Source organism: Leuresthes tenuis, unplaced genomic scaffold, assembly GCF_036924035.1.
Source record: "Leuresthes tenuis unplaced genomic scaffold, fLeuTen1.0.hap1 SCAF_2, whole genome shotgun sequence".
Lineage (NCBI taxonomy): Eukaryota > Metazoa > Chordata > Actinopteri > Atheriniformes > Atherinopsidae > Leuresthes > Leuresthes tenuis.
This window is the reverse complement of record NW_027325356.1, coordinates 850,529-861,150: the sequence shown is the minus strand read 5'-3', so window position 1 is coordinate 861,150 and position 10,622 is coordinate 850,529. Positions and strand designations below refer to the sequence as shown.

Genomic DNA, 10,622 nt, shown 5'->3' with positions numbered 1-10,622 from the left:
CCTGAGGGAGCTGCAGGGTCCTGAGGGAGCTGCAGGGTCCTGAGGGAGCTGCAGGGTCCTGAGGGAGCTGCAGGGTCCTGAGGTCTGCAGGGTCCTGAGGTCTGCAGGGTCCTGAGGTCTGCAGGGTCCTGAGGGAGCTGCAGGGTCCTGAGGTCTGCAGGGTCCTGAGGGAGCTGCAGGGTCCTGAGGGAGCTGCAGGGTCCTGAGGGAGCTGCAGGGTCCTGAGGTCTGCAGGGTCCTGAGGTCTGCAGGGTCCTGAGGTCTGCAGGGTCCTGAGGTCTGCAGGGTCCTGAGGGAGCTGCAGGGTCCTGAGGTCTGCAGGGTCCTGAGGGAGCTGCAGGGTCCTGAGGGAGCTGCAGGGTCCTGAGGTCTGCAGGGTCCTGAGGTCTGCAGGGTCCTGAGGGAGCTGCAGGGTCCTGAGGGAGCTGCAGGGTCCTGAGGGAGCTGCAGGGTCCTGAGGTCTGCAGGGTCCTGAGGTCTGCAGGGTCCTGAGGGAGCTGCAGGGTCCTGAGGTCTGCAGGGTCCTGAGGTCTGCAGGGTCCTGAGGGAGCTGCAGGGTCCTGAGGGAGCTGCAGGGTCCTGAGGTCTGCAGGGTCCTGAGGGAGCTGCAGGGTCCTGAGGGAGCTGCAGGGTCCTGAGGGAGCTGCAGGGTCCTGAGGTCTGCAGGGTCCTGAGGGAGCTGCAGGGTCCTGAGGTCTGCAGGGTCCTGAGGGAGCTGCAGGGTCCTGAGGGAGCTGCAGGGTCCTGAGGGAGCTGCAGGGTCCTGAGGTCTGCAGGGTCCTGAGGGAGCTGCAGGGTCCTGAGGTCTGCAGGGTCCTGAGGGAGCTGCAGGGTCCTGAGGTCTGCAGGGTCCTGAGGTCTGCAGGGTCCTGAGGGAGCTGCAGGGTCCTGAGGGAGCTGCAGGGTCCTGAGGTCTGCAGGGTCCTGAGGTCTGCAGGGTCCTGAGGTCTGCAGGGTCCTGAGGTCTGCAGGGTCCTGAGGTCTGCAGGCTCCTGAGGGAGCTGCAGGGTCCTGAGGGAGCTGCAGGGTCCTGAGGTCTGCAGGGTCCTGAGGGAGCTGCAGGGTCCTGAGGTCTGCAGGCTCCTGAGGGAGCTGCAGACGGCTGCTGCTGAGGATGGAATGAGTTCATCTCCGAGGAGCTGCTCTGGGAAACATGAGAGCAAACAGCAAACCTTCCCGGCTCAGAGCTTTGAGCCACAGAAGAAGAAGAAGGACCGGCTGATGAATGAATCCAGAACAGCCTCACAGCCCTGGCTTTGACCTCCTCTGACCAGAGATGGAGGAGACCAGAGATGGAGGAGACCAGAGATGGAGGAGATCAGAGATGGAGGAGACCAGAGATGGAGGAGACCAGAGATGGAGGAGATCAGAGATGGAGGAGACCAGAGATGGAGGAGACCAGAGATGGAGGAGATCAGAGATGGAGGAGATCAGAGATGGAGGAGACCAGAGATGGAGGAGACCAGAGATGGAGGAGGATGATGTCATGAGAAAACAACCCTCTGACAGGCCTGATGGAGGCTGTCAGGTTAAAGGTCAGCTCGCTGCTGTGATCACAAACAGACACAGGAGGGAGTCAGGGGGTCGCTCCATCAGCTCCATCAGCTCCATCAGCTCCATCAGCTCCATCAGACTGATCAACAAACAGTTGATCAGTGACACGATGGTGTCTTCAGGTGGAGTCAGTCTCAAACGGGTGGAGTCAGTCACAAACAGGTGGAGTCAGTCTCAAACGGGTGGAGTCAGTCTTAAACAGGTGGAGTCAGTCTCAAACGGGTGGAGTCAGTCTCAAACGGGTGGAGTCAGTCTTAAACAGGTGGAGTCAGTCACAAACGGGTGGAGTCAGTCTCAAACGGGTGGAGTCAGTCTTAAACGGGTGGAGTCAGTCTTAAACAGGTGGAGTCAGTCTCAAACGGGTGGAGTCAGTCTCAAACGGGTGGAGTCAGTCACAAACAGGTGGAGTCAGTCTTAAACAGGTGGAGTCAGTCTCAAACGGGTGGAGTCAGTCTTAAACAGGTGGAGTCAGTCTCAAACAGGTGGAGTCAGTCTCAAACGGGTGGAGTCAGTCTCAAACGGGTGGAGTCAGTCTTAAACAGGTGGAGTCAGTCTCAAACGGGTGGAGTCAGTCTCAAACGGGTGGAGTCAGTCTTAAACAGGTGCAGTCAGTCACAAACGGGTGGAGTCAGTCTCAAACGGGTGGAGTCAGTCTCAAACGGGTGGAGTCAGTCTTAAACAGGTGGAGTCAGTCACAAACGGGTGGAGTCAGTCTCAAACGGGTGGAGTCAGTCTCAAACGGGTGGAGTCAGTCTTAAACAGGTGGAGTCAGTCACAAACGGGTGGAGTCAGTCTCAAACGGGTGGAGTCAGTCACAAACAGGTGGAGTCAGTCTTAAACAGGTGGAGTCAGTCACAAACGGGTGGAGTCAGTCTCAAACGGGTGGAGTCAGTCTCAAACGGGTGGAGTCAGTCTTAAACAGGTGGAGTCAGTCTCAAACGGGTGGAGTCAGTCTCAAACGGGTGGAGTCAGTCTTAAACAGGTGGAGTCAGTCTCAAACAGGTGGAGTCACAGATGGTTAAACATCAGACTCTCACACGCTGACCTGAGAGGACTTTTTAAAACTTTCCAGAACTTCTGTGAAGTAAAAGTTTTATGAAACCAGAATAAAGTCAAATTAATCTTTCAGATTCAGACTTTTTAAATCCAACAGTTACTGATATTCAGCTCAGATATTTGCAGCCGTCTGAAGGCGACTCCACAGCCACACAAACCTGTTTTTCTCTCTTTCAGCATCATTCATCTCAGGCACATTCCTACGATAAGCTCCTCCCCCCGAGCAGAAAACCTTTCAGAGGCATCATGAGTATCGATGGCTCCAGATTTTTGGTGCATGAGTTCAGAACAACAAACTCGGACTGAAGTTATTTTTAGCCGCTGACTGCCGGTAACTATGGGAACAATGTGAGGAGGCGGTGGGAGGACCGGTTCTGTGTCAGGCGGGGAGCTTTGGCTGCTCGCCAGAGAACCTTTACAGCCCGCTGACGCGCTCGCTCTGACCTTTGGACGGCGTGAGCCCAGCCGCTGATGATGATGTCATTCTGTCAGTCATTCACTGCTTGGTCTGAAGGCCGGCGGCTGATAACCTGCCTTATCCGTGCACTCTGACCACCGTGCGCTCCTCTTCCAGAGGAACCGCTGTCACATGACGTTACCTCAAGCTTCCAAGTGAAACCCAGACAGGAAGAAGAAGAAGAGACCAGAATCAGAAACAGTGTTCAGTCAGAGGCTTCTTCAGCTCAGACAGCGGAGCTCCTTACAATCAAAGCTTATCACAGCCGATCAACAGCAATATAGTTTCCTTTTGGGACAGTTTTCCTTCTTTTCCAGCTGTTAGACTCTGAGTTTTACTCTGAAACTTCAGACTCATACATCGGATGACAGGATGTGTCAGAGTCCTCTGACCAGCTGGTGTTGGTCTGTTGGCTGCAGCTGAAAGCTGCCAGGAACCGACCCGTTGCTGCAGATTGTTCCAGAGAAGCAGCAGGAAGCCCTTTAAAGGTATCAGTTGCTGCCACATTAATGGAAATCAGGTGCACACCTGCAGCCAATCAGAGGCCAGGTATGAGGCTGAGCCGCAGACCTCTGCGTTTATCCTCAGAAAGTCACGTTAAAGGGAGGAAGAAGGAGTCGCTGCGGGTGTAAAATCTGGATGTAGCAGGTGGAGAAGGTTTAAAGGAGGGTGGAGATCAGAAAGAGAGGGCTCATGGAGGAAAATCATGGCCTGAAAAACACAACCTTCACTCTGTTGGAGCCCCAGAGTTTGAAAATATCTCATTCTCTCCTTAAGTAGGCCCCGCCTCCTCTGCTAAGCCCCGCCCACTCACCTCCACCCTGCTGATGGAGCAGCTTCTGCTGTCAGCTGCACTGAGGAGCATGCATCTTCCATCCGGCAGCAGCCTCAGAGGATATAAGAGCCTGACTGCAGGAACAGCTTCATTGTGTTTCTGCATTAAATCACAGCAGCTGTCCAGCTGTGGATGAGGTAACTATGGAAACACACCTGGACTCTCCTCAGCAGCGTGATGGCGTGTCCTCAGCTAACGGACAGAAACTGACCCGTCCTGCTGAAGCCTTCATGGCTGAACCTCTGGTTCAAACTGATATAACTCAACGGTTCCATCAACTTCTGACTGGAAACTTTCTCTCAGAGCAGCAGCAGCGTCTGGCGGCTATGACCTCATCAGAAGGATGGCGTGGGGGTGGGGCTGACCTGAGTCTGCACCCTGTTAACAGAGAGGTGTAAAACAGGTGAGACAGCTCACAGCTGCTCATCTTCTCAGGCTCCAAGTTTTCCTCCTGAACTCCTTTCAGAGCAGCAGCTGAGGCTCATGGGTAATGTAGTGTTTATGAGCTGCTCTGCAGGGAGAGGCTCATGGGTAATGTAGTGTTTATGAGCTGCTCTGCAGGGAGAGGCTCATGGGTAATGTAGTGTTTATGCTCTGCAGGGAGAGGCTCATGGGTAATGTAGTGTTTATGAGCTGCTCTGCAGGGAGAGGCTCATGGGTAATGTAGTGTTTATGAGCTGCAGGGAGAGGCTCATGGGTAATGTAGTGTTTATGAGCTGCTCTGCAGGGAGAGGCTCATGGGTAATGTAGTGTTTATGCTCTGCAGGGAGCAGCTTGTTCCTGACGGAGGGCGCTGGGTGGAGTCCCGGCGGTGTGGTACGAGCCGCTCCCTCCTCCTCTTCCTCCCTGTGTGGGCCGATAAACTGGGAGGAGGACAGGTTTGGCAGCGATCTGAGCAACAATCACTCAAAACAGAAAGCAGAAACATTGCTGAGTCAGATGATGAATCCATGTGACCCTTCCCCCAAAAACTCAGGCTTATGCACGGGGAACCTTCAGGGAACGGGCATTTATTCACACTCTAATCCAGTCCAACTCACAAGCTGAGGCCAGAAGGTGCTGCTGGTGCCCCCCCCATCTTGCCTTTCAGCACAGGCTCATTTCAGAGTATTTCTGTAACTAAGTCAGGATCAGTTGTTCGTGGAAACTCCTGGTTTAATTCAGGCTTAAATGCTGAGTCCTGAACAGACTCCAGGGCTGCTTCAGCTCAATGAAAACACCTGGAAATATATCAAAGACGGCTGCAAAGCTTCCTGAAACGAAAGATTTATTTCCACCAGAACCATTCTTCAGCTGGAAGCCCAAAACGTTGCATATATATATCATTCAGATGGGGATCGGTCCAGAAATAAGGAGTCGGGACACAGCTCAGCTTTTAAATTCACTTTAATTTACAACATACGTGACCCCCCCCCGTGCTGATATAAAAAAGCTGAGTGACAGAGAAATGCTGCCCAGCAACATTCAGACCCACATGAGACAACACAACGATGACGGAGCTTCCTGATCCAGAACAGCGCCACCCGACCCACTTTCATGCAAACATGCTGCAGCTGGAATAAAAGATTAAAAAACCACCGATAGAAAAGTGAAAAAGATGCCGGCTGCAGGCCACAGCGTTCCCACAGCGTTCTGAACCAGAACCACAGGCGCCGGCCCGCTTTACGCTTCAGAGAACAGCCCCCAGGAAACATGATTTGGACCTGATGGTTCTGGAGTCTCACACTGAGGATGGACTTTTACTTCAGAGAAACAAATAGTTGGGAATATTAATGCTGTCATTTCAGAGGGTTGGGTTAGGGTTAGCCTAATATCCTGTGACCACAGAACCACAGAACCACAGAACCAGAACTTAAACCAGAACTTAAACCAAATTTAAACCTGAATTCAAACCAAATTTAAACCAGAACTTAAACCAGAACTTCAACCAGAACTTAAACCAAATTCAAACCTGAATTTAAACCAAATTTAAACCTGAACTTAAACCAAATTTAAACCAGAACTTAAACCAAAATGAAACCAAATTTAAACCTGATTTTAAACCAAATTCAAACCTGAATTTAAACCAGAATTAAACCTGAATTTAAACCAAATTTAAACCAGAACTTAAACCAAATTTAAACCAAATTTAAACCTGATTTTAAACCAAATTCAAACCTGAATTTAAACCAGAACTCAAACCTGAATTTAAACCAGAACTTAAACCAAATTTAAACCTGAATTTAAACCAAATTTAAACCAGAACTTAAACCAAAATGAAACCAAATTTAAACCTGATTTTAAACCAAATTCAAAACTGAATTTAAACAAGAATTTAAACCTGAATTTAAACCAAATTTAAACCAGAATTTAAACAAGAATTTAAACCAGAATTTAAACCAAATTTAAACCAGAATTTAAACCAAATTTAAACCAAAATTAAACCAAATTTAAACCAGAATTTAAACCAAATTTAAACCAGAATTTAAACCAAATTTAAACCTGAATTTAAACCAAATTTAAACCAGAATTTAAACCAAATTTAAACCTGATTTTAAACCAAAATTAAACCTGAACTTAAACCTGATTCATAGAAATAAATAATGATGTCACATCCTGGAGGGAGGCGCTGGGGAACGTTGTGGGAACGTTTGGCTCAGGAGCAGCACGACTGCGGGGGCCCAGATTAACCTGCACAGAGCTCAGGTAACTAAGGTGTGGCCCCGCCCCTCTGTGGCAGGTAGGGGCTGCAGCGGGGGCCCAGATTAACCTGCACAGAGCTCAGGTAACTAAGGTGTGGCCCCGCCCCTCTGTGGCAGGGTGGCGGGGGCCTAACCCGCTCTCACAGTTAACCACTAAACTGGATTCAGTTAAAGCTGCCCTGAAAAGTCTGGATCCGCCCAGAACTCACCACACAAACACCTGTCTGGACGGGGCTGACAGGTGGAGGCGAGGGTGGAGCTTCTCTCCACCTCTGACAGGTGGAGGCGAGGGTGGAGCTTCTCTCCACCTCTGAACTCTGACAGGTGGAGGTGAGGGTGGAGCTTCTCTCCACCTCTGAACTCTGACAGGTGGAGGCGAGGGTGGAGCTTCTCTCCACCTCTGAACTCTGACAGGTGGAGGCGAGGGTGGAGCTTCTCTCCACCTCTGACAGGTGGAGGCGAGGGTGGAGCTTCTCTCCACCTCTGAACTCTGACAGGTGGATGCGAGGGTGGAGCTTCTCTCCACCTCTGAACTCTGACAGGTGGAGGCGAGGGTGGAGCTTCTCTCCACCTCTGACAGGTGGAGGTGAGGGTGGAGCTTCTCTCCACCTCTCTTCTGGACAGATAATCTTTTAATGTCTCCTGGTTCAAACTGATCTGATGCAGGTCTCCAGCAGCTGTCTGAACCCCCCCGCTGATGATGGGGGGGGTTCAGACAGATGAGACTCGTGCACGCACACGTGCACGCACACGTGCACGTCCGACTCCAGGCTTCAGGCAGCCACGAACACAAGAGACGAAACGTTGTGCACCAAGACGACACAAACAGGGAAATGTGCAACTCAAACATTTAGTTAATAAAACCACATGAGAAAAAGTGTGAGTGTGCACGAGTGTGCACGAGTGTGCACGTGTGTGCACGTGTACTAAAATAAGTGTTAACATGCTGGTTTCAGTTTCGGTCTAAAACAGGCTGAATCTAGGTTTAGAGACAGATCAGAACATGTAGTGAGTCCAGCCTTAAGTCCTTCATCAGGCCAGCAGAATAAAAAAGGTTCAGGAGCCGCAGCCTCTCAGTCTGTGCACGTGCACGTCTGTGCGCGCGCACGTCTGTACGCGCGCACGTCTGAAGCAATCACAGCTGCAGGTCACCTGAGGCGGCTCCGTCCAATCAGCACCAATCAACTGGCTTCATCTTTAAAGTCCGTTTAGTCCAAAGATTGTGTGCCAGAACGTTCCAGGACTGGTTCTCCAGGCTTTTCCAGGACTGGTTCTCCAGGCTTTTCCAGGCTTTTCCAGGTGAGGGGGGCGGGAACATGACGGTGAGACACGAAGAGAAGCAGCGAAGGTGATGTGAGGCTTGTTTCCAGGAGAACCTGCAGATAGTAAAGTCCTGTGGCCCCGCCCTCACTGCCCGTTGTTGGGGGCGGGGCTGGAGCCCTCGGCGCCGGCGGGCGGCTGCACGTTGTCGGCCAGGTTGTGGGCGTGCTCCAGGAACAGGTCTTTGAGCACGCTCAGCTCCTTGCTCAGCAGCTTGATCTTGGCCTCCAGCCGCTCGTTCTCCTCCTTCAGCTCGTTGACGCGCTGCTGCGTGTCCATCGCCTTCTGCTTGCTGCGCATGCGGCTCTTCTTCACCGCCAGGTTGTTGCGCTCGCGGCGCTGACGGTACTCGTCGCTGTCCTTGTCTGCCGGGGGCTTCTTCATCCTGCTGGGGGACAGGGCCTTGCCGCCGGTGGAGGAGGGGTCGGCAGGAATGAGCTGGGGCACCTGCTGCAGTCCGGCTGCGGCCGCCGGCAGGGACGAGGAGGGCGGGGCGGCGTGGGCCTGGCTCTGGATAACGCTCACGCCGTTGTGGTCAGCTGTGGTGAGTTTCGCCTGCGACGGCCGGCTCATTTGGATGTGCTGCCTGCAGGTGCTGAGGTCAGAGTCTCCTCAGGTGATGAGATGAAACGGAGGCAGCAAACCGGAGGGGGTCCAGCTGGAGAGAGCCTGGAGGACACAAATCATTCATCAGTGACATGAAAGCGTCCCTTTAAAGCTCCTTTCTGTCATTCCTTCCTCTGAAAAGGTCTGAGATGAATACTTCATGTGAGAATCTTTCCTTGATGTCATTAATAATCAACCAGCCTCTGTAACCACAGATAAAATTCTGCTTCTCTGCTGGAGAACAGACAGGAAGCTGCAGCTGGCAGTCGCCTCGGATGACCTCAGCTCAGCCATCGCTGCTTCCACCGCAGGAACTAAACCCAGGTCCAGCCTGCAGGGAGCGTCTGAGACTAGCCTGAACCTCCCTGAGTTCCTCCTTTCTGTCTCAGTGACTTGGGGTTCCACAGCTGATGAAATCAGTTAACTTCAGCTGCTGGAAACCCAGAATGAAGGAGGGCACAGAGCTCAGATGGTGATAAGATAGCAGCTAAATCACAGCAATAAAGCCTTCATCTCTGATGGTTTCTGTGCTGCAAGACAAATAAAACCAGACCGTCACAGGTGAAGAGTCCTGGTTCTACTGGAGGCTCAGCGCCGACGGGCCGGCGACCCAAAGTCCAACCAGAACAAAAACAGCTCATTTTATCAGACGTGTTGCAGCTGTGACATCAGAGGCTGCTGGTTAAGGTTAACTGCTGTTAGATTAATAAGATAATAAAATAATAAGGTTAATAGATAGTCGGATTCAGACCCCAGATAACTCGATCCAAACGTAGACGACAGTGGATCGGAGCGTTCTGAGCATGCTCCAGATTATTTCACCCGGAAGTGCAAGGAGACGATATTCCTGTTGTGGTCAGAAAGAAAGAAACAAGGCGATGGAGAACGTTGTGCATCGTCTGTTCCATAACCAGCTCATCACAGAGGGAGAGGGACGCAGCTTCATCTCGCTCTGCGTTCTCCATCTTTCTGAATGCCTGAGTTTGTTGTTGTTGGTGCTGAAGACGCCAACAGGAAGTGGCTCTATTAGCGATAGCTGAAATGGGGACAGCGCCACCTATGGTACCGGGGTATGACCTGCTTTGTGCCAGTGATTCCATTCATTCAGCGCCATATATCCAAGGATAATTACCCTCAGATAAGGACCCAACTGTAGCTTCAGTTAATATCAGCATGTGGACCCACTGACTGTTTGTCTGATAACAGACAATAAAACAGGAAATAAGAGGCTTTATTCAGCTGCATTAAAACACAGTTTCTGAAAGCAGAGCCAGCAGGAGAGAAGCCAACAGATGTTAGCTGGAAAGCTAACAGCCACTGCTAATCGCGTAATGTAAATCAGCAGCTGCGCTCTGATTGGTCGACGCGTTGCTATGCAGCCGGTCAGCTGTGCGCAGCGGAAACCGCTCCGGGTGAAAACAGCGGGGCTGTTGCCTGCTGTTGCATCATCATCAGCGGCTGTCTTTGTGCCAATAGAGGGGAACTCCGGAGTCATGCGGGGCTCAGCACAAACCTCAGTGTTAAGAGGACTTAAGAGAGGTTTGATGGACACAATAACATCCCAAACATTCCTCTGATCCCAACGCGTCGTTTCAAATGCTACTAATTACAATTCCCGGCACTTTGATAACTTTTAGTTCACTGAAAGAAGCCGACAGACGATTATGTTCCTCATAACTAAACATTAATCACCCTGCCCTGGATATCCACCATGATATTAATCTGGCTTTAAACTCTAGGGAAGCGATTTCTTTTTTCTTAAAACGAGCCAAGCCGTTTAGCCAGCGAGCTAGTAAGCTCTGCTGCTAACGCGGCTTTACCCCGTTATTAGCACTCTATTTCCGATCCGTATAGAGCCGAAACAAAGTTTACCTTCAGCGGGCGGCGGTGGAGTTAACCATCCGTCACAGAAGAGAGAGTTGAGATGGAAAGTTGGAGTTTAATTCCGTCTATCTGAGAGTGTTTTGTTTGAAACATGGAGAGGAGCTGATTGCGAAATCTCCTTTACCATGTTCGGCAATGTCGAGGATTAGCCAATCACGGGGGAGTAGGAGGCAGCATTTGGGGCCCTGCACCAATCAGAGCGGAGTGTTTGAGAAAGTGATGCAATGCT

General features: G+C 51.4%; 1 protein-coding gene across 6 annotated transcripts; it reads right to left on the bottom strand.

Annotated features, from left to right (window-relative positions):
• Window positions 1-5,272: 5,272 nt before the first annotated feature.
• cebpg (CCAAT enhancer binding protein gamma) lies at window positions 5,273-10,547 on the bottom strand. Of its 6 annotated transcripts, none has more exons than XM_072379794.1 (4): window positions 7,124-7,994; window positions 6,892-7,071; window positions 6,084-6,853; window positions 5,273-5,783 (listed from the first exon to the last, which is right to left on the bottom strand). In XM_072379794.1, exons 1-3 carry the CDS (start codon window positions 7,431-7,433, stop codon window positions 6,789-6,791), a joined length of 555 nt encoding a protein of 184 aa, XP_072235895.1. In that variant the 5' UTR covers window positions 7,434-7,994; the 3' UTR covers window positions 5,273-5,783; window positions 6,084-6,788. The 6 variants fall into 6 exon arrangements, with proteins under 6 accessions (XP_072235895.1, XP_072235894.1, XP_072235896.1 ...); XM_072379793.1 differs by having other exon boundaries at window positions 6,084-6,898; window positions 6,951-7,071; XM_072379795.1 differs by adding an exon at window positions 10,382-10,547 and having other exon boundaries at window positions 6,084-8,572.
• Between the last annotated feature and the right edge of the window lie 75 nt (window positions 10,548-10,622).

Bases quoted from the DNA above. Each gene is read 5' to 3' on its own strand.
- cebpg (XM_072379790.1), bottom strand. From the start codon at position 7,433: ATGTTTGAGTTGCACATTTCCCTGTTTGTGTCGTCTTGGTGCACAACG. The intron at 6,854-6,891 runs GTGGAGAGAAGC...CACCTGTCAGAG, and splicing joins CCACCTGTCAGAGTTCAGAG to GTGGAGAGAAGCTCCACCCT.